At 44.7% G+C, this 23,851-nt stretch overlaps 1 protein-coding gene and 2 non-coding genes across 3 annotated transcripts in view; 1 reads left to right on the top strand and 2 right to left on the bottom strand.

The window, feature by feature from the left end:
* Positions 1-19,248, bottom strand: part of STRADA (STE20 related adaptor alpha) — a 32,704-nt gene extending 13,456 nt beyond the window's left edge. The window contains exons 1-5 of the mRNA XM_048510697.1: positions 19,118-19,248; positions 16,204-16,293; positions 12,921-12,978; positions 11,508-11,536; positions 3,825-3,927 (exon numbers count right to left, since the gene is read on the bottom strand). Of these exons, the coding sequence (XP_048366654.1) occupies positions 3,825-3,927; positions 11,508-11,536; positions 12,921-12,978; positions 16,204-16,239 (226 nt within the window). The 5' untranslated portion in view covers positions 16,240-16,293; positions 19,118-19,248. The remainder of the gene's footprint in view (positions 1-3,824; positions 3,928-11,507; positions 11,537-12,920; positions 12,979-16,203; positions 16,294-19,117) is intronic.
* Positions 19,249-22,114: 2,866 nt separating this feature from the next.
* Positions 22,115-22,185, top strand: TRNAG-GCC. Its single transcript has one exon. It is a non-coding gene; the product is annotated as a tRNA-Gly (tRNA).
* Positions 22,186-22,450: 265 nt separating this feature from the next.
* TRNAA-CGC lies at positions 22,451-22,522 on the bottom strand. The gene has a single exon. It is a non-coding gene; the product is annotated as a tRNA-Ala (tRNA).
* Positions 22,523-23,851: the final 1,329 nt, after the last annotated feature.

Below are 23,851 nucleotides of genomic sequence, written 5' to 3'. Positions count from 1 at the left end.
AGTAATAAAAGCTCAGCTGGAATGTGTTCCGCAGGTTAGGAAAGGAATAAGAGGGAAACTCCTCCTATGGATTCAAAACTGGTTTATAAAACAGGGAAGCAAAGGGTGCATGTAAATAAGAAGTTCTCACAATGGAGAGATGTTGGGAGTGAATTGTCCCCTCATGATCCGCTTTTGGGACCAGTGCTCTTTAACCTACTCATAAATGACCTGGAAGTAGGGGTGGGTAGTGTGGTGGCCAAGTTTGCAGATGATACCAAATTATGTGGATGGTGAGAACTGCAAAGGATTGTGAAAAGGAGGCTTCAAGTGGACCTTTATAAATTAGGTGAGTGATGGGCTAAGAGAAATGGCAAAATGCAGTTCAATGTAGCAAAATGTGCAGAAGTGATGCAACATAGGGAACCCAAAAGAATCCATTACACAATATCTACAGGGGTCAGTGCTATCAGTCACAGACCAGGAAAGGGATTTGGGTGTCTTAGTTCCATGGGAATGTCAACTCAATGCATGGCAGCTGTGAAAAAGGCAAACTCTATGCTGGGGATAATTAAGAAAGGAAATTGATAATAAAACTACAAAGATTTGTCATGCCCTTATATAAAGCCATCGCGGTGCTAACCTCACACTTGGGAGTACTGTGTTCAGTTCTGGTCGCCACATCTCAAAAAGGATATCAAAAAGATAGAAAAAAAAAGCGCAGAGAAAGGCAATGAGGATGACTGAGGGATTGGAGTACCTTCCTAATGAGGAGAGGCTGCAGCATTTGGGACTCTTTAGTTTGGAGAGGAGATGTCTGAGGGGGGATATGATTGAAGTTATAAAATTATGCATGGAGTAGAAAATGTTGACAGAGAGAAAATGCTTCTCTTCTTCACAACACTAGAACCAGGAGGGCAATACATTGAAAAAAATGCTGGGGAAGAATTAGGACTAATAAAAGGAAATATTTCTTCCACGCAACGCAAGATTGAGTGTTTGGAATATGCTGCCACAGGAGGTGGTGATGGCCACCAACCTGGATAGCTCTAAAAGGGGCTTGTATAGATTTTATGGAGAAGTCAATCTTTGGCTACCAATCTTGATCCTGGGGTGCTGTGTGGTTTCCGTGCTGTATGGCCGTATTCTAGCAGCATTCTCTCCTGACATTTTGCCTGCATCTGTGGCTGGCATCCTCAGAGGATGAAGATGCCAGCCACAGATGCAGGCGAAACGTCAGGAGAGAATGCTGCTAGAACATACAGCCCGGAAACCAGACAAAGCCCGCGATTCCGCCGGAAAACCTTCTCGGACAATACACATTAATCTTGGAGTCCCTCCTTGATCTGGAGGGTTGCAAATGCCTTAGTAGCAGACTAGGGTGCTCAGGAGCAGCAGTAGCAGAGAAGGCTACTTCTCACATCCCGTACTGTGAGCTCTCAAAGGCACCTGGTAACCACACTGTAGCAGCAGAGCTGGACTAGATGGACTCCGGTCTGATCCAGCAGGCTCTTTCTTATGTTCTTAAAGATTTTAAAGGAAAAGCAGCAGCACTCTCCTCATTGTGTAGCTGGTAGCACAGCACCAACAGGGGGGGCACAACGCCTGGGTGGAGCAGTGACAGAGGCTTGGCCGGACTGTGGCACAGGCGAGGCGGGGGTATTGCCACAGCAGGGTCACAGGGCATGCGCACACTCTGGGCGCAGTTTCCCCTCACTCTGCCTCTGTGGTGGCGGCGGGTTGGGGGGCAAGGCAAAGAGCCAGCAAAGGCATCTTTATTACTTAATTTCTGTGCCCTGTTTACATGGTTCTCTCAAAAGCAGCTTCCTGACTGCTGCCCAGCACTGTGGGACAAAGTCCAGACGTACTCGATTGCCTTTGCAATATTTAGTGAAGAGGAGCTTCAGGGCAGTCATCAGCTTCTTTTCAAGCAGAGAAACAGACTGAAAATTCCTGTCTCAAAAACCCCATGGTCCTGAGTTGCCATGAGTTGGTTGCAACTTGAAGGAACACCATTATCATCATAAACAAGCTTTAGGAAAGGCTGAATTCCTATTTTCAATCTGGAGGTTGCAATCATTAGCGCCGCTGCAGACAGAAACTTCAGAGGATAAAATCTCTAGCACTGGGTCCAGGAAATCCATTCCTAGGGCTGGTGGGAACCATAGTCCATGAACATCTGGAGAGGCAGAGTTGGACACCCTTGATCTAGAAGATCTCAGGAGGTTTTGAGTGGTGGTGACTGGTTACGAGGTCACTTTTCAGGGAAATCTTAGTCTAAAGAAGGTTCCCGGCAAGGGAAGGCACCATTTCCCCCTTCCTACCATAACACCAGTTCACACTGGGAGGGGTATCGCTATATTACCCATGACATCACAGTGCCACTGGAAAGCCATCCCCAGGGGCACTAGGTCTCCTGCTGGTTGCCAGCCTTGGGTGGCCAACCCTACTTTGGTTTCTTGAAAGGCCTGTCAGAGAGATTGAAGCAGTAACTACCAAATAACACGACTGTCAAGGGAACACAACAAGGCATATACAACAACAGGAGTTCTCTTAAAAGGCTCTCATGAATATTAGACCTTTGTGTCTAATGCTTAGCTATCTACGGCAGCTTCCTTTTGGCAACTGGCACTGAATGCATATGGACAGTCCAAGAATGATTTTGTGGAGTCCTGATCTTCCTGTGAGTCGTGCCGCTGTACCTTCAGTTCGGAATTGAATAAGTCACCCAGTGGGTCTGCTGAATGTTCAAGGGCAAACCGTATTGCCTTCTAACAACCAATACATAGCCTTTAATTCTCACATGCACAGGACTCAGTCAAGACCATCAGCTCCAACTGAAAAATGATGCTAGGAAGCGGCGGAAAGACGGGCGGAGAACAGCATCGGAAAGTGTGCGCAGACAGACAGACAGGCTGTGAGACAGACGGATAGACAGAAGGAGTTTCATGAGTAAGCGGCGTACGAGTGGCGAGAGAAATCTGTGTTGTGGGCAAAAGTCATTAGCTTAAGCGGCAAATGAAGAATTAATTCCGTGTGGAAATTACTAGCCCAGGTAGCAAGCTGGGAGGTTACAATCTGTGGAAGTTATTGGCCTAAGTGGCATGTGAAATAATAAACCTTTGAGGTCAGGTCTATCATTATGCATATCTGAATCCAATTAAGTTTTTCAGCTATACAAAAACTGCTACACTGTTATAATAAATAAACTCTTATGTTGAAGAAAAACAATTACCTCACAGCCACCCCACCTCCAACTGCCTTTTACCTCACAGGCAACCCAACACGCTGACCGTTCTGTCTTTCCACCATACACAACAAAGCCATCCTGTTGTGTAGGTCCAACTGTGAATTTTAAGGTGAGAGCATTTGGTAGTAGTGAAAATAAGGAAGGCAAAGAGGCAACGCAACATACATTACCTCAGAACACTACAAAGAGGTGTCTTCACAGAGGTTACACATGAAAGTATTACATGGGATCAGTGGGGAAAATAGTACCAAGCTCCTAGCTCCCATTGGTGGCCGAACCTTTGGCACTCATATCTATGGATTATTAATTCCCATCAGCCCCTGCCAGCATGGTCAATTGGCCATGCTGGCAGGGGCTGATGGGAATTGTAGTCCATAACATCTGGAGTGCCAAAGGTTCGTTACCACTGTCCTAGCCAGTACCGGCACCTGCTTATGCAACAGGAGACCTGGGTCCAGCAGCTTCCCCAAGTTATTAATCTGCTTCTTTAACTATCAAGAAAGAACATTATTCTTCAATCCAGAAAACAAAGTTAGTAAAGCAATACAGAGATCCATACTTTGTGAAAATGCCTTTCCTGGAGTGGAAAACTTACCTATTACTGTTAATAACTCATAGAGGCTGCTATCTGGCAAATAACTGTTCATGATGTCTCTTCTGGCCAAGTGTGCAATCGACTCACAGCTTGCTTCATTAGTCTGGAAAAGCACAAAAGAAAGAATGAAATCAAACAACAGACAAAGAAGCAGTGAGGTCAGGAGAAACTTTTGCCCAGGAAAGTCTCACAGATGCTGAAAGTGGCAGGACGCAGTTGCTTAAGGAAGTTTTTGTCCACCTGAGATCACTGCCTTCCGAAATTTCTGTACAGAAGAGCGTCAGCTGTAGGCCTTGATTTAAACAGCTGCAAAATAGCAGTCTCTGCACGTGTTTCTAGCAGAACATGTTCCCAGGGTGGCTAGCGAGGGTGGAGATCATCCTTACGGAAGCGGAATAAGCGGTGGGTTGAGCTTCTGTTCCTCTTCTATTTGTAAACATTAAGCCCGGGCATGGTGAAAGACACAAACCTGATGAGCCGGCCCAGAACATGATGAGCTGTATCATTCATTTGTTATGTGCATATTTAAATTGTATGTTCAAATTACACAGTTTGGAAGCCACATTGGAATCTTAATGGGGAGAAAAGAGGAATAAAAATACTGAAATAGAAAGCACAACTGTGGCTGGATTTAACAGTCAGCTTTTATTTTCTACTAAACAGTCACAGAGGCACATGTTTGCGTGATAAATTCCATCAAGTTCCAGCCATTTCATGGGGCTTTCAAGGCAAGTAAGAAGCAGAGGTGTTTGATATTGCCTTCTTTGGCGGTCTTCCTTCCAAGTTCCACATAAAGCCCTCCTTAGTTTCCAAGATCGGATAAGATTGAACTATACCATGCCTCCTTCTCTCCTACAAAGGCACATCCCCCACAAAAATTACTTATAACTATAGGGTTCTAGACTAACTGGAAATGGTACTATGTTAATAAAAGGAAAAGGATTCTTTAAACTTAAAACAAATTTGCTGCTGTCTTTATTTATTTGCTTCTTGATAGAAAACATTATGCACTTTTCTGCCTTGCAGAACTAAAGGCAGTTTACAAAAGAACGAAAACGTTACCAAAATGCCATGAAAATGACAACGATAAGATGCACGACAATTCACAATTTAAAAACTCCTGCCAGGACTGCCAATTATAAAAACGAAATCAAACAAACTCAGTCCTAAAACTGTCTTTAACTGCCTCCTGGAGATTGGAGATGAGGGGGGTCAGGCGCACCTTCCTGGGGAGGTTGATCTATAATCGTGGGGCTGTCTGTGTGCCCCCCCAAATGAGCATCTTAAATCTGCAGAACAGCTAGGAAAGGATCTCTCTTCAATATTAATTCCCAGGCAGAAAGGCATGGGAGAAGAATGTTCTTCAGATCCCATGGTCCCCAGCCACATAGGGCTTTAAAGGACAAAAGGACACAGGGCCTTAAAGGACAAAAACATGCACCTTGAATTGGGCTTGAGAGCGGCTTTGGAGTGTAATTGCTATAGTTAAAGAAAAAGGAATGTGTGTAATGTGACAATCAGGCAACCAACCACAACATCTTACACACCGGGCTGTAGCCAATTTTTACAACATTTTATCAATGGCAACGCCTATTGTATATGTATCATTCAATTTTATAAAGTAAAATTACAAATACAGTCAAACGGACTACTGTCCTAAATGTACAAAGTGAAATGAACGACATACACGTCTATGTCAAGATACGCAGTGATGGAATGAAAAGTTCATTGAAAAAGTAACACCTAAGCAATTCATTGCAGTTCACTCATATATTTCACGGTAAATGAGTCTACAACGGCCAAATTGTACGGTCCATATAATCCTCCAAATGGACCAACAAATTAAACGATAAACTTGCAAGACTTGCAAAATGAAGACGGAAGGAGCTCTTATCCTTGGCAGAGCACAATCAGGGAATCCTTCCAGACATGAGCTTGATGTATGGAGCTAAACATCCAGTGCTTGACAGGACAAAAGCATGCACCTTGAATTGGGCTTGAGAGCAGCTTTGGAGTGCAATTGCTATAGCAGTGATGGCGAACCTATGGCACGGGTGCCAGAGGTGGCACTTGGAGCCCTCTCTGTGGGCACACGCACACAGAGTGTCATGTGGGGGGGTGGAAAATCACCCCCCCCCCCACACACACACATCTAGGCTGGCCTGGGCCACTGAGCATGACGTGCATGCACCACGGTGAGCAGGGAAGACTTGGCTGGAGGGCCTGGTGCCTGTGCTCCGGGTGGCTGCTGCCCGAGGTGGGAGGGGGCGCAGAGGAGGCAGAGATGCTAGAGAGGCACAGAGCAGTGCATGTGGGACTTGCTGGAGCCTAGAGCAGGCTGACCCCTACTCGAGCAGGTGGGGCGGAGGAAGAGAGAGCCAACCGGTTTTTTCTAAACTAAAACCTCAGCATTCAGGTTAAATTGCCGGGTTGGCACTTTGCGATAAATAAGTGGGGTTTGGATTGCAATTTGGGCACTCGGTCTCAACAAGGTTCGCCATCACTGTGCTATAGAATCCGGGAAATAAGCTCCCGGGAGCAGGCCTGGCCAACAGTCTAGTCACAGCATTCTACACTATACACTGTTACACATAAAGCCCTAACTAAAATTGTAACTTCACCCGCCATTTCCTTCCGCCCACGCCCCATGTGCTTCACACACCCCACTCATCACAGCCTGGTCCAGACTAGACAGCAAGTGGGAAGTATGGACCACATGGAGGGGGGCAGGAAAAAATGGCAGATGAAGTTACAAATTTATTTAGGGCTTTATGTAGAACAGGGTGTAGCTGCAGCTTCTGAACAAGGATAACCCCAAGTAGAATTAGTGGCAGTGGTTAAGTCTAAATGGGCATGGATCACTGGCTAGAGCTGACTAAGCCAGGAACAGACACAGCTGATGCACCAGTTGGAACTGGACAAACACATGCCAAGGCACAACCTCCACTGGGTTTTCTAAGGTGACCACTGGGCCAAGCAGCACTCCCAAACTGACAGTCTGGCTTTTCAAAGCAGATATGACCCCATCCAAGACTGAGATCTGAAGTCTCTGGTCTGCCTTTTCACTAACTCAAAGAACTACTGTCTTGTCAGGATTACATTTCAGTTTGTTCACCCTAATCCTGCCCATTAGTGATGACAAGCACAAGTTCAGAACATCAACAGCATCCTCAAAATTAGGTAGAAAAGAAAGCTACAGAGGGGATCATCCACATATTGACGACAGCACAGTCCATACTTTGGGAAGACTTCTCCAGGTGACTTCGTACAGATATTAAATAGCATGGGGATAAGACAGAAGCTTGCAGCACTCCACAGGTCAACAGCCGTGAGGCAGACAGAGCAGGTATCCCCCAATACTATCTTTTGGGACTGATTCCCTCCAATTAGGACTTGTACCACTGCAATGTGGAGCCTCTTAGTTCCAGTGCTAAAATACGGCTTGGTAGGATACTATGGTCAGTGGCCTCTGAAGAACAAGAGTTGATTTTTATAATCTGCTTATTCGTCACCAAAAATATGACCAAAGTACATCAGCCCCAGTTTACCCATTTTAGCTTCTGCGGATACTTCAGGATTGATTTGATCTAGAACTCACTTATTAGGGGGACGGGGGATGGTCCATAGTATTTATAACAACCTCTTCTAACACCACATTTCAACGGAAATTACCTTCTTCCTGTCAGCTTTCTTTATTGTCCAACTTTCACAGTCACACACAGCAATAAAGAAATCTATGGCATAAATTAACTTAATCTTGGTTGCCAGTAACACCCCCCTCCCCAGTTCAGAAGAGGAGAAGGAGGAAGAGGAGGAGGAGGAGAAGAAGAGGAGGAGTTTGGATTTATATCCCCCCTTTCTCTCCTGTAGGAGACTCAAAGGGGCTTACAATCTCCTTGCCCTTCCCCCCTCACAACAAACACCCTGTGAGGTAGGTGGGGCTGAGAGGGCTCCGAGAAGCTGTGACTAGCCCAAGGTCACCCAGCTGGCGTATGTGGGAGTGTACAGGCTAATCTGAATTCCCCAGATAAGCCTCCACAGCTCAGGCGGCAGAGCTGGGAATCAAACCCGGTTCCTCCAGATTAGATACACAAGCTCTTAACCTCCTACGCCACTGCTGCTCCTAAGGGAAGTAGAAAGGGTCCCTCAAAGGCAGTTAGAGTGGTTTGGAGGTGCCAAACAGCAATGGGCTGGAAATGAAAATTAAATCAGCTACTGGTCTAGAAATCAGTATGCCGCCTTGAGCCAAGAGGAAAGGCAAGGTGTAAATTTTAATAAGAATGATGCTGTTGAAGACACAGTGCAGCAAATTCCTTTTAAAAGGTCATCACCAAGAGAACAAGCTTCCTGGCTGCTGGTCAGTGCTTTCGTAAACAAAGGGTATTTGTTCACTTGGCAGGGCAAGCTGATGCCCAGTGATTCCAGCCCAGGGCTTAGACTAGGGCCACAGCACTTTAGAGCACCAGCAGTATCCAAAAATATCTACTGCTCTCTCAACTGGCTTTTTAACAGCAACCTCGCTCTACTTACAACTCACTCCTCCAAGTTTCTCCTTGCAATCCCGATTAAAAACCAGAACCAAACTGCATGTCCATTACAAATCTGGCATGTTTCCAAATTTCAAAGGGGAAAGTTGAATTTAAACACTGCACTTTGGAATCTGGATTCTATGGTATAGATGTCTTGGTAAGCTTCCAAAACCGTAAGAGGGTTTTTTTTTTTTAAATTTCCACATTTATTTCAGCTCTACATTAATTCTGGGTTCAATCCTCATTATTTGCAGGAAGTGGGCCACAACTGAGACTATATCTCTGCATGGAACACTGAAGAACCAACAGCAAGACAGCATAAGGTGGACTCTATATGTCATGTCTTCAGGGGTCGCTAGTCGGTTTCACTTTGGACCTTCAAAAATAACACCTCCTCCCAAGAACAGGTGATACTTGCTTTCATTTCATTGTGAATAGATGAATCTGTCAATTTTTAACCTTTCTTCTTTCCCATTGGTATTCATTCCTTTTTAGAACCCAGCAGAATCCTTCAATCAGGCATTCCTTCCTCCAGGAAATTCCAGGGCCACCCCTTCACACAGCTGTGGTTCCAGTGCCAGCCAAGATTCCCCCCCCCCCTCAATTCTCTGTTGGCATTTGAAAAGCTATTTTAAGTGCCCCTTATGCCAAAACCTTTATTCGGTGCACTGTTAAGCTTGCTACTTTGATAACAGAGCATTTTAGCTCATCCAAAGACTATCTACATTACTTGCCTTTTTCCTATAATTGCTCCCGCCATTTTGTGTCAGCTTCAGCAGGCTCCATGCTGAAATGCTCTTTTATCACAGCGGCAAGCTTCATAGTGCACAAAATAAAGGTTCTGACATAAGCGGTGCTTAAAATAGCTTTTTTAATACTACCAGAGAATCTGAACTTTTTAGAACTGTGGGAGGATGCGATATTCACACCCGTCGCACCACACATGACCGCATTTCTTTCTTTCTTTGAGACAAGGTTACCTGTAAAGGTTTCAGCACTGGATTTCTTTGTTTACATGTGAGGAGGCACTCACTCCTGCCACGGAGTTTTCCTACAGAGAACTCCCGGGCCTGGTTCCCTTAACTTCGCCCATCAAATAATCCTTAAAGGCACAGATCTCATTACACGCAAGAGTCAAGACTGCTGGCTTAGCCCTTTTAACTGCACTTATATCAATATTACTGTTCCAAAAATAATCCCCCTCCCCAAATGAAAGAGGCAAAGCAATTCTCAGGACCACAGACCAGGACCACAAGAAGGGGATCGTCCTAGAACTGATATTCTCTCCCCCTCCCTCCCTTCTACACACACATTTCCTTGTGCAGCTACAGCCAAAGGACAGAAAGACTTATTATTTCCAAGCACTCTCTGTTGTTATTATATCGATATCTTGATACATAGGATGAGAATTAGAAGTCAACATGCTTTGGCTAAACCTCTGTGAGTGAGCTTCTTTTCTGTGATTTGAAGCAGGTGGCAACGTGGAGGGGGGGCGAGGGGGAAGGTATGAATGTCAGTGGAGGAGTAGAAGGTTGGCTGTGGATGGAGGGAAGATGTCCAGGGCAAAGCTGGGCTCACTGGCAAATTTGTCCCACTCTGGTGGCAAAGCAAATTAAAATCGTGCTAGAAGTGGTCTCACTTGCCACAGAGAGAATGGAAAGTGAAAGCGGGCCTGGAGGAAATACATCCATACAAGAAATCTTGCCATGCCAGACATTTGCTCCCACCACACAGTGAACATTTTGTGCATAATTGGCCTACGTGTACTATCAAAGGATTTTTAAAAATTCATGTTATATAAAGGAAAAGTTAGTGCACTTATGCTTTGCATGATTTTGAGCCAACTTGTAACTTAAAGTGCATCCCTCCCTTGTTATGTAAATAGAAACACACTCCTTATTTGTAAATCAGCCTCCACACATCCACATGTCCTTACAGCCCAATCCTCTTCTTCTGCAGGTAGGGAGCATCACGCACATTCAGGACATTGTTCAGGCCGTAATGAGCCAGTTGCACTCTAACCTTATTTGCTTTCATTTGTGTTAGAAAGAATAGCCTATGCTGGAAATGATCAGCTGTATGCAGGACAGAGGGCAAGAACCTGGAGAGATGAAAGATGTATAAAAGAACACAACACAGGCAGGAATAGGAAGCAGCATAAAAATGTAGATTCTAGAATTATTCCTGTTTCTATTTTCTCCATAGGTCAGTTCAAGAACTGGAAAAGGCGTACAATGTAGCTCCCTGCCCCCCCCCCCCCCCAAGGTGGGGTGTGATAAATACAGGCAACGGCTTCTGATAACTCTGGGCCACAGCTGTCACGGAATGCCAGACGAAGCGAATCCGGCACTGCATGCTTGCGGCAGCGACATCTGGCCAGCCTGCACAGGCAGCAACATCTCAAAACTCACATCAGTTACATAAGGGGAAACAGTAGTACTTCATGCACAGCAACACCAGCAAGGGTCACGTAAGCATGCTTAGTAGGAGGACTAGCAGGTAGGCATCTTCAGGGTCAGAAAGCTGGCCAGGTACCTGGGATTCTCCTCGCTCTAGCCCTTCTGTGGAAGGTTACCAGGGAGTGACAAAGTGCCCGAATTAACTCCCTTAGATTCCATTTTGAACACAAAAAAGAACCGGCTGTGCTTTGCTTTGACTTTTCAGCAGCTGACAAGCCACCTCATTTATTAATTTCCCTGTCTGAAGAGGCACGTTATCAATTTAAAAACAACAACATGATCAACGCTGCAACTAGCGTGTACAACTAATAGGAATAGTTAATGGGTAAAGTCCCCTGTGCAAGCACTGGGTTGTTCCTGACTGACAGGGTCACATTATATCACAATATCTATTAGGCAGACTATATTTATGGGGTGGTTTTCCATTGCCTTCCCCAGTTGTCTACACTTTAACTCTAGCAAGCTGGGGACTAGTGGGAGCAACCATCTTAAAATCCAAAAGCTGAAATGAACGTACATGCCACACACAACAAAACCTACTTTCCTAAGCAAACCCTTGTTGCCATGCACGTAAACTGAACACGTTAAATGAACAAGCAAGGCGGGGGGGGGGGGGGGAGGAAGGCAGAATGCCACAGGGAATAAAAGAAATACCCATGCAATGGGCCATACCACAATCTACGGAAGTCACTTACTTTTCTCCGAGAGTCCCCTGGAGCCTGCTCTGCAGTAAAGAAATCAATCATTCAACTCTACCTGCGTGTATGTTTTGAAAGCTATAATTTAGATTAGTGGTACTCACTCTGTGGCTTTTGGGAGAGCCACATTCCACTATTACTGTCAACTGAAAAGAGTCACATGACCACGCTCCCATATCACTAGGTAAATATTATGCAATTACTAGTATTAATATTAAATACATATCTACAACCATTTTAATTTTACCAGGCCACCTCTGCGCAGATAATTTGTTCTCACCACACCATCTGGACATGGCCCACCAATCCTAGTGGAGGGAGGGGGAGGGGTGGCATGTAAGGGAAAGGGAGGGAGGGGAGGGAGGGGTGGCATGCAAGGGAGGGGAGGGAGGGAGCCCGGCATCTGGACACGGCCCACACACCCTAGCAGAGGGAGGGGAAGGGGAGGGGAGGGAGTGGGGGAGTAGGGGGTGGCATGCAAGAGAGGGGGAGGGTGGCATGCAAGGGAAGGGGAGTGAGGGAGGGGAGGGGAAAGGGTTTACTTCTTAGGATTCCTAATCTCTCCTCAGCAGGTCAGGCAAGAGAGGGAGATTGAGAGTGGGGGATCCAGATGCCATGTTGAAGAGCCACATGGTAATTCCCAATCGAGTATCAACTGATTTCAATCACCAGAAACTGAGAAGTCTCCTTTCTAAATAGCTTCTCCTAATTTTCTTAGCAGCAGAAGCAAGGAGCGCTATATACCTGGTCACATACCACTATCAACCAGTAAAAAAACTATTACATCTTATGGTTCCTGATAAGAAAGTTTCTTTATTAGAAGCACAAGAAGCTGTTCTTGAAAATCGTTATACAGGGAAATTACCCACCGGCACTGTGGCGCGCGGTGGGACCGGAAGTGTATCGAGACAAGAAATCTTGTCCCGACAATCTTCCTCTTGCCCCGTGCGTGCTTCTCGCTTTCCGTGGGGAAAGCAAGAGCACTTCTGATGTGACTTTTCGCATCAGAGCGGAGCAAGGGTGGGGAACATCCTGCAGTGGGTAATCGACCGCAAACAGACATGGTTAAACATAGGTAAGCTCCTCAGGTTTAAGGCAAACTCCAACACAAAGAGTTCTACGGGTATGTGCATTTACTGACCTTGATTTTTAATTGAGAAGGGGGATCATGCCATATGCTAAGCCGTGTGCATGCAGAAGCCTCCCCAAAAATGAACGGAGGCTTCAGAAAGAGAAGCGATATATTAGAAAGTCTCAGTGTAAATCAGACCCTCTCAACTGGCAGGGGTAAAGCTGAACAATTCCAGGATTGTATTGTTTGTGCTACTAAGCTTGCAGATTGACCTTCACAGCACTAAGCAACCGTGAAACATAAACTGACAACTAACTCAAGAGATCCCTTGCACTTACCTCCAAGCAGTTCCAGCTCCCTCAGGCCCTCAACGATGAACTTCTCGGACACCCACCGCTAGAAAAGAAACCCGGAAAAGTGAGGCTTCAACAGGATATGACTGGATTTTATTTTACCTCAGAAAGAAGCTGATGTGATCTACTTGACTCAAGCCCCTACAACAGAGCAAACAAACACAGTTCACACATTTCGGCCCCAACAGTAGCAGCCAACAGCCTGACTTTGTGTTAGAAATTCTCAAGGGAAAAGATTCTTGTGATAATTTAAAATATTGTTTGTGTTTCTTTAAAAAGAGGCAAGCTGTAGAAAGAATTGGTTGGCTGTCACTGGAAGAGTGCCTGTGGAGAGTCTGTGCTGAACTGAGAGAGAGAGAGGGGGGGGCGTGTTTGTGCTAAACTTATAGCTTTATATGAAGTGTAGACTTGCCAAAGAAATAAACAGAAACCTTGAGAGACTAGAAAAGGAGTCAAATCCTGAAAGTATTACATCTAAGAGATGTAAAGTGAAAGTGACCTCAGCAGAAGTTGTTTTATTTATTTATTTATTGTTTTATTTATTGTAAATCATTTCTTGAAACCATCAGGTTTAAGAATATATATAAATCAATAAAATTTTAATTTGTTAAATGTAACCTGGAATTCCACACTAGTAATTCCCCCAGGACTACGTAGCCCTTCAAAACTGCTTTAAAGCTCAGACATTACTCTAGGAAAAAATATAAGGGGATTTGGAATTAATTTCCTGGCGGCAGCGAAACATAAATAGGGAAAGAAAGGAATAAATAATCATTATTTTGCACCTATTATACATATTTACAAAAAAATAAGAGAGTGGGCGCTGCAATTCTACTTTCTTCTCTGTTGGTTTACAGCAAGACCTGTCTGTCTACTTCACATGAACTTCCTCTTTAGCAAGCAAATCCAAAGCAGCTAAACTAAACTCAGTTCAGAAAAGGCCTACTGTGAAATGTAAAGATTAAGTAAGCACCAAACTGACTTGGGGAGTCACACTCTTCCACTTGCATACAGTACTTGGAAGAGGGGGGCATTCTATTGCTGAGTAATCCCTCCCCCCATATCAAAAGTGTCCCTGAAATGGCAGAGAACAGGGACGTAAGGCAGGGGATGAGAGAGGGTTAATTCTACTTGCTTATAAATCCCTTGATTAATACAGACACTAACATTATTACAGACATTCATTGCGTGAACAGAGCAGACAGGTTAACAAAAGTGGAAGTCAGGACCAAATCACTCTCCCCCCCCCCCACCCCAATTCTCCCCACCTCAACTTTAGCCTCAGTTTCAACTGTAAGAACAAGCCAGCTGGATCAGACCAGAGTCCATCTAGTTCAGCACTCTGCTACTCGCAGTGGCCCACCAGGTGCCTTTGGGAGCTCACATGCAGGATGTGAAAGCAATGGCCTGCTGCGGCTGTTGCTCCCGAGCACCTGGACTGTTAAGGCATTTGTAATCTGAGATCAAGGAGGATCAAGATTGGTAGCCATAAATCGACTTCTCCTCCATAAATCTGTCCAAGCCCCTTTTAAAGCTATCCAGGTTAGTGGCCATCACCACCTCCTGTGGCAGCATATTCCAAACACCAATCACACGTTGCGTGAAGAAGTGTTTTCTTTTGCCACACCTAATTGCAGATGGACCAGGGGCACAATTTTGAAAAATCACAGTCATTGCAAGGGAAACTGTTCATTTCTTCCAACTCTTACAAATGTTAAAGAGCTAAGAGCTAAGCACTTAACTTACAGGGGGGAAATGCTGCAAGTCAGTGAGGAAGAGAACTTGATTTAGATCTGGAAGACCGGCTTCAAACATTTTCACTGCCTTCAACTGATCAACCCAGTCTAGACTACTGTAAAGCGTCTTACATGGGAGTGTCCTTAAAGACAATTCAGAAGCTAAAGGGGAATGTAGTAGGCAGAATGCTGACAGGCATCTCCTAGATTCTAGAACAGGGGTAGGGAACCTGCGGCTCTCCAGATGTTCAGGAACTACAATTCCCATCAGCCTCTGCCAGCATGGCCAATTGGCCATGCTGGTAGGGGTTGATGGGAATTGTAGTTCCTGAACATCTGGAGAGCCGCAGGTTCCCTACCCCTGTTCTAGAACATATTATACCTGTACCAGGACAACTGACCTGCCTGCAATTTGTTCCTGGGCCCAACTCAATATATAGATATTAACCTTTAAAGCCTTGAACAGCTTAGGATCTGGAAGTCTACAAGATAGCCACCTTCCTTATAATTCCTCCCCCTCAGAGAAGACATTTGTCACAGACTCGGTGTCATCTTCCACCTGGAGCGGGAGCTTGGTGGTCTGCTACTGAGAAGCAGGGTCTTTTCTGCTGTGGTTCCTCTGCAATAGTATGCTCTGGACTGGACCTGTTTGTGTTTACCTAGCCCTTTTTTTAAATAGTGGGCTTTGATTCAGTTCATTCTCTCAGCTTCATTTACGGATGATCCCATCGCCTGCAGTGGGATGGTTCATTTTTCATGATCTGTTAATGTTAAATCTTACAGTGCTGTCACGAAGGCTTATTGGGTGGCCTTTGGCCAGGCACGCACACAGTCTTATCTTCTAGTTGGCCAAATCCTGCTGAGTAGTTGTGAGCAGCAAACAGGCTGTTGACTTTACAAAGGGACGGAGAAATAAAAGGACCATATCACTCACCAGAGATTAAAAATAAGGCCAAGGCCGATGGTGCAAAACGAAGCAAAAATATTTTTTCTTACTCGGTCAAAATCCATCTGTGTTTCACCCAAAATGTTTCTTCGGGGGAATATGATAAATCTTGCTGTGGTTTTTCAAAGAGGAGTATAACATCAGTAGCTTATACTCGTCTTTGGACAACCACTAACCACTAACAGATCCCCCAAAAAAGCCTCTTGGATGAAATGGGCAGGGAATTTTAACTAATAAAATATTTTTTTTACCTTATTTTGCACCATAGGTGGGCAACCGGCCTGAACAACAGTTCTTCTGCTAAACATTTGCCCAGGTATTTATGAGAAAAGTGTAGCCAAGCAATCAAAACAAACATGTAGCTGTTTAAAATGCATGACATTTCACATCACATTTGATGGCAACTGGCATCATTTCACTGGGTGTGACCCTATGCGAAAAGATCTGCCCTGCTCTTAAAGAAGTCTTGAACTGGGCAAGCTTATTGGCTGAAGCCATTCCCTAAATGGCAAGTCCCTGGAAAGGAAATTAACCTGGAAACGAAAGACACAACGCTCATTAGTAAATCTTGTAAATAGACACTCACCCTAATTTGTTCGGGTTTACTTACAAGAAAAGACATGGAATCTAGACTTGATGATTCTAGTCCACAGGTGGGAAATGTTAATAAAGTATCCTGACGATAAAAAGAGCAAGAACGGTATTTCAAAACAATGAAAACAAACTTTGTTATTGAAATCATAGGAAAATGACAACATTTGGCAAAGCAAGAGACCAGCCATGACAGAAAATGCTGGAAAAGAAGCCAACATTGAATACTGGACCAAGTTTAGTGTGCCAGGTTCAAATGTTATCCATCCATAATGCTCACTGGCTGATTTTGTAGAACTCACTTTCTTGTAAACTGGATTTCACTTGATTTGACCTTGGGAGGGAAGGAGGATGCAGCAAAGTGTAGTGGCTAAAAGCAGGTGGACTCTAATCTAGAGAACGGTGTTTGATTGCCTACTCCTTCACATGGGCAGTGGATTCTTCTTGGGTGAACTGGGTTTGATGGCCCAATCCTCCACATGAATGGCAGACTCATATCTGGTGAACTGGATTTGTTTCCCCACTCCTACATCACTCCTGGGTGACCTTGGACGAGCCACAGTTCTTCAGAACCTTCTCAGTCTCACCTACATAGGTATAATTAATGTCGTCTCAGTCCCACCTACATATAATTAATAACATTCACAAAACAGAACTAGGGACAGATCACTGAAAGGGGGGGGGGGTGATTTTTCTACAAACCCAAACTTACGGAACAATTTTAAAAACACATCAGGGGATTAAAACTCCCCCAAATAACAGCCCAGAATCACACAGCCCACAAAACCCACAGCAACCAGTATATAGTCAAAGCCAGCAACTTTATTTACCACCTCTTGGAGTGACTGACTTGGACCCTGAGGAATTCAGACCTGGAATCAAGTCCCCTGAAGTCCACCAGGTGTGGGTTTCTCTGGACAAATCACCATCTGTCAGCTTTTCCTCCCTCAGGAGTGATAATCAGACAAGACTGCCTAAACCAGTGATGGCGAACCTATGGCACGGGTGCCAGAGGTGGCACTCAGAGCCCTCTCTGTGGGCACGCACAGAGTTCATCATGTGGGGGGTGGAAAATCACTCCCCTCACACACACACACATCTAGGCTGGCCTGGGCTGCTGGGCTTGATTATTAGCATTAAAGCTAAGACCTAGTTTTGGGGAAGCAGTGTAGGTAACCCTGTTAAGCGCTGTTAAAGCCCACTGATTTTCATGCAAAGAACTAAAGCGCGATCCTTTACCTGGGAGTAAGCTCGGTTGCTGGCAATGGGGCTTGCTTCTGAGTAAATCCTAGGGTCGTGATTCATACGTTTGAAGAGTTGCATGGTTGCTTCAAAGCAAAGCCACCGACTACCACCAAGCTTACTCCCGAGTAACGCACGCCTCAGAGCCAACCATTTTTCTAAACTAAAACCTCAGTATTCAGGTTAAATTGCCTTGGTGGCACTTTGTGATAAATAAGTGGGTTTGGGGTTGCAGTTTGGGCACTCGGTCTCAAAAAAGTTCGCCATCACTGACCTAAACTCTAAAAACGTTATCAGTAAGATGGAAAGCAGACCACCACCCAGACCTTCTGGAATGATGAACAAGTGTCAGGGGGATTGTATCTGGTGATTGAAATGCATTCCTAACTCAATGTAACTGCTACAAGATATAACCAGTCTGCTATATATTATCGCTGCTATTCTGGGACATTCTTTCCTTGATCTTTGCTTTATGGCTTCACATGCCGTGTAAACAACTAGGCTTTCCCCTGATACTTTAGTCTCATGGGAAACAGGGTTGTTTCCACTGTCCCATGGGGGTAGGATGCTAGGTGGCTCTCTATCTGTCGCCGACCTTGGGGCACCTCGGATCCAAACTAACAGATTCCTTGGGAAACAGGGAGGGAGGATCAGCATTGGGATAAACAGGTAGCAACAGCCAAGTTCCCAAGAACTGGCTTTGCCAAGTACGGTGCTTCAATGCCTATCAATAAACGCTGCTGATCAACATTCCAGAGTCCGTTTATTGCTTCAAGATTTGAGAACTAAGAAGTTAACAGATTACTCAGCATCAGCAAAGCTAACATCCTTAGTGAACAGTAGACCCTCCGCAGTCTGAAATAAAATAGAAAGCTTTTTCAAAATATACTAATTGAGGACTTAGGTCGTTATAAACATTAATGACTGGTACAATTAGAGCAGGGGTCTGCAACCTGTGGCTCTCCAGATGTTCATGGACTACAATTCCCATCAGCCCCTGCCAGCATGGCCAATTAGGGCTGATGGGAATTGTAGTCCATGAACATCTGGAGAGCCACAGATTGCAGACCCCTGGATTAGAGTGTATAAAGACTATATATAGATACGGGTAATCCATAGAGACTGTATAATAATTTCTTAAGCTTTAAAAGTCGTGATTAGGATTTACGATGGCATGAAATCGAATTATGCAGACGCACGTAAGCTGTCGTTTCTTTTTAAGTTTACATTAAAAGTAAAAGTAACAGAACATATTTTTCAAAAGTTATCAGTGAACTACGGAGCGATCTGAGCTGGCTCAAGGAAGGCCCGGCTGTTTAGGGAGGGGGGGGGGGGCTTCTCTTAACAAAAGGAAAACAAATTTAAGGGCAAGGAGAGGCCTTTCTTTCTGCCACCCTGGGCTTTGCACCCAGAAGAGTCAGAAGAAGGGCTACATGCTCATGGCACTCACAAACGCAAGGAGGGCAGAGGGTCACAGGGGCCAACCACGCTTTCCACCAGCTACGGTTGCCAGCTTCCAGGTGGCAGCTGGAGCTCTCCTGGAATTACCACTGACCTCCAGGCTACAGAAATCACTTATGGATTTTGCTAACTTACTGAAAACCCTGCCCCGCCAAGGGCCCTGCCTCGAATCCCTCGCGTTCCCTCCCTGGAGTTGGCAACCTTACCCACAGCAGGCGGGCAAAACTGGCTTCGGGAAGATGCAGCTCCAAACTCGCCCTCTCAGTGCGCCGCTGGACCAGGCCGGTGGGTTGCCCTGTTGTCAAGACAACCCCAGGTCCCGTTACCCCCAGCGACTCCCGCAGGGAAGGCCACGTGAGCGATTGCGTCTGCTGGTTGGCTGGTTCGGGCGGGAGGCGGAGCCCGGCAGAGGAAGGGAGCCAATAAACTGGCAGGGCTTCCTCTGCGGAAGCGGCTCGCGCGCCGGAAAAAGGACGGGCCTGTCCTCTGCTCCCACCCGAACCAGCCAATCAGCTGCTTTACTTCTCAGCCTGAAAAACGCGGCCGCTTTGGCTCCTGCTCTGCTGCAGACGCGGGGAAAAAAAACTCCTTTCCGCCCATCTTGAATCCACCCTTCCGTGCACGGTTTTTGTGAGCATAAAATAGATTAGGAAAAGGATAGCCAGCTCTGGGTTCGGGTTACTTTGGGGATTTGAGAGCTCCTCCTCCCATTCCACCCATCCTCCTGTTTTAACCTACCATACAGGGTTGTTGTGAAGATAAAATAGATTAGGAAAAGGATAGCTAGAAGGTTAAAGCAGTGGCTGCAATTGGTGGGGGAAAGCCTTGAAATCCCCAGGTAATCCTAAACTATACTTAGCCATACCTTCCATCCCGCTGCTGTTAACCGTCCATACAGTGTGTCTGTGAAGATAAAATAGATTAGGAAAACATTTGCCAGCTCCGGATTGGGGTTACCTGGGGATTTCAGGGTTCCCCCCACCCCTTTCCACCCATACAGCTGCATTTAACCTACCATACACAGTTGTTGTGAAGATAAAATAGATTAGGAAAAGGATAGCTAGCTGTGGGCTAGGATTACTTGGGGATTTGAGGTCTCTCACTCCATCTCCACCCATGTCACTGCTTTTATCCTACCATACAGGGTTGTTGTGAAGGTAGAATAGATTGGTGGGAGGATTGCCAGCTCTGAGTTGGGAGGTACCTGGGGATTTGAAGACTGGGAGGGAAGGGATCTGAGTGGTGTAGAATGCCACAGAGTCCACCTTGCAAAGCAGGAATTTTCTCTAGAGTCTAGATAATTATTGCTGTTGTCTGAAGTTCAGTCGTAACAGCAGAAGAACTCCACGCCCCAGCTGGAGGCTGACAACCCTAATTTGGGTGAGAATATTATGAGCCTATTTGGGTTTCCATTGGGAGAAACCTGGGATATAGATTGAGAGAGATAGCATGGTGTAGTGGTTAGAGTACTGGTCTAGGTCTGGGAGGCTCAGGTCTGAATCCTTACTGTGCCATGAAGCTTGTGGGGTGACCTTGGGAAAGTCACACACCCTCAGCCAACCTACCTTGCAGGGTTGTTATATATGTAAAACAGAGGAGGGGGTAATGTTATAACCCACCTTGAGTCCACATGCAGAGGAAATTGGGGCACAAATGAAGAAATTTTAAAAAGTAAATAAACATTTAAACCAGGGGTGTCCAACTCTGGCCCTCCAGATGTTCACGGACTTGATTCCCACACCAACCAAAGTGATTCCCTCATCCCTTCTGGGGAAGGGAGGGGGGCTTCAAGGGAAAGCCTGTTGCCTCTGATTGTCAAAGGTAGGAGAAAGGCAAAAGAAAAAATGGGGGGTCTGGTTCTTAGGGGCAAAAAAGCCCTCAGAATTTGAATTGGGAACAACTGCAGTGATTTTGGAACAGTAACAGCTCCCCTACCCCAGCTGTCTGTCAACCAGGAATGGTGCTATCCATGACCCCGTGGTTGGGCTAATGGTTTGGGTGTGGGAATTTAAGTTCTTTATCATGACCCTTCCTATTACTTGCAGGGACTGTGTCCCCCCAGCCCCCAGACACACACATTTTTGCTGCTGTTGCTTTGGGCCCTGTTCGCATGTTCATCCCGCATGTACTTGCAGACATATTTTTCTTTTTAAAAGAGAGACAGAAGCCTTTATGGGCATTATACTTTTAAAAAGAGCCAAGTAGAAACTGACAAATGAAACCAGACTAAATGTGGGGTATCAGTCACATGTTCAGCTACACATTGGTTGAATGTAACACAAGACTTGCACGACACAGGTATAAAAAGCCATCAGGTGTACACTGTTGTAGAGGGACTGTGTATGTGTTCACAGTCATGTGTGAACAGGGTTGGAGAGAGAAGCTGCCTGCTTATCCTCAGTTGGGAGCCAAAAGAATCTTAGTGAATTTATCATAATAAACTGCTGTAATTCATTTAGCAGTATTCATTTCATCTATACCCCAGCTATTGGGAGCATGTGATTGCAGCAATTGCACTCGCTACTGATCCAGAGCTCAATTCAAGCCCTTGGGACTCAGGTGTCTGAAGGACCTCTTTTCTGCTCCTGCTCAGGAATTAAGATCACAAGATTGAGATCCTCCTAATTGTCCCATCAATCAAACAATTTTTTTTCAGGCCTTTCTCCCATCCTTAGGAAATTTTAAACAACTCACAGGAAAGATGGAGACTCACAATATTTTTACTAGGCAGTAACTATCATTAGCCACATCTATATTTACCCCTTTTGTTATTATTTTTGGCAATTTTATTTAATTTTAATTAAAAAATATTTTAATAAAAATAATACACATGGATAATTATTATTACATATGTGTATTTAGTACTATTTATATAAAAGGTCTATAACAAAACATACATGTAATGATTAAAATGTGTGTGTAATATTTATTCATGTCTTGTGGCTCCCGAACATCTGAAGCTTATTCCGTTTGACTCTGGCCACCCCTGTCCTAGATCTTCTTAAGGGGAGGTACATGTAAAACTTAGATGTATAGTCTCAAAAGTCAATTTTCACCATTAATTTATTTACCTATTTAATTAAATGTTTATGCTACTTTTCCCTTGCAGTACTAAAATGAATCATTTAACAAACTTGGGAATAGGAAATATAACTAGGAATGTTTCCCCATAAGAAAACTCGGAAACACTATCCAACATGTGTGCATTGGTGGTTCAGTGGTAGAATTCTCGCCTGCCACGCGGGAGGCCCGGGTTCGATTCCCGGCCAATGCAACTTGTCATTTTTTTTTTTGCACTGCAGTTCATAATTTCCAGGATAGAAAAACTGCTGTTCATATAAAAATTGCATGCTAAATGTTATATCTACAATGAGGAAGAAAGCCATAGGCCAGCATGCATTTGCAGTACCATACACACAAAAAATCATAAATATTTATAGCTCTGCTTGAAAACAAGCAGGCAAAAGTACAGTTGTTTTGTATGTCCTGAAGTGCACAGCGTAGTGAAGCATGGAGGAACAGACGCACAGCAAAAACAATGGAGATGCCGGGGATTGAACCCGGGACCTCACACATGCGAAGCGCGCGCTCTACCACTGAGCTACATCCCCCAGCTGGCAGTGCCTGCTCAGTGAGGTATATGCATTCCATGCAGAGAAATATTTCATCTTTAAACATCGTGGTTCATATTGCTTGTTTCCAAGGACACTCAAAGACAAAAGCAAGTCTAAACATTTGGGTGTGAGAAAAGCACATTACAAAGAAAGGCAAAATGAGGCTGAGGATGCGTTCCTCATGTTCTGCCAAACTCCTCCCCCTTTCCCCATCCAACAATCTGATGGGCTGTCTAAAAGATTAACCCCTTCAGTTCTTTGCTCAGAAAAAAACACACATCTGCATTGGCAGATGTCTAGGAAACGGATGTTCATCTCTGCAGATGATACAAAAAGGACTGCTAATAGTGGGTTGGGAAGATTCTTTTTTTTTCAAAGACAGGGAGAAGCAATAGCTATGTTTCCCTCCGTTCCTGCCCCAATAAACCTGCCAGAGAGAAACTAGTGAGTAGTGCATTATTTGTTTCAACCACAAAGCAAAGCAAAATGAATTTTTTTTTCATGATCATGATAGCCTTTATTGGCATTCCAAAATACAATAAATCAATAAATACGATAAAACAATAAAACAATTGTCCATAAAAGACAGATAGATACAGTGGCCATTCAGAGTCTCATCAATAGTTTAGTCCAAATGGACTCATCAAAAGTGCCATTCCTATACACCTCTCCACAGACCTGATTGAAAACCCACCAACAGAGCCCAGGCATCACAACAGCATACAGTATCAACACTCCACTATAAAACACAGAGTTTGTTAGAGTGGCACCTAACACAGAACAAGGGATAGGGGGTGAGGAAATGGGCAAACAATTGATTTGACTCCCATAGGTTGAGCAAAATGAATTTACCAATTCAGATAACAATTACATTGAGCAAGTGTAAAGGGTAAACTTTCAGCCACGAACACCAGGACTTGTCCCACTGTGTCTGTATGCTGCTGCTGAATTTGAATCGATTTCGATTTCAAATACCTTTAATGGCATATAAATTGTTTAAAATTAGCTTAGCAAGATAATAACAGCCTTTACAACTTTACAATTTCTGACGAGTTAAAATAACACCATTTAAAAATTTAGCCACCGCTTCCAACAGCTCGTAGTTGTGGCTGTTTAAAAGATATATAACCTTCTGTTTATCTGTAATGCCTTCACTTCCATGCAGGAAGGGGATTATGTGCTTCTTCCTACCTATCTCATAAAAGGGACAATCCAACAGCATATGAGATACTGTTTCCACAGAACCCATGCCACACGGGCATTTCCTTTCTTTATGTGGGATTCCAAGGTGGCGTCCAAGGCTAAAGGAAGAAGGCAGGGCATTAC

This window comes from Sphaerodactylus townsendi, linkage group LG11 (genome assembly GCF_021028975.2).
Source record: "Sphaerodactylus townsendi isolate TG3544 linkage group LG11, MPM_Stown_v2.3, whole genome shotgun sequence".
NCBI lineage: Eukaryota > Metazoa > Chordata > Lepidosauria > Squamata > Sphaerodactylidae > Sphaerodactylus > Sphaerodactylus townsendi.
The sequence above is the reverse complement of the archived record's forward strand: the minus strand, read 5'-3'. Positions and strand labels throughout refer to the sequence as shown.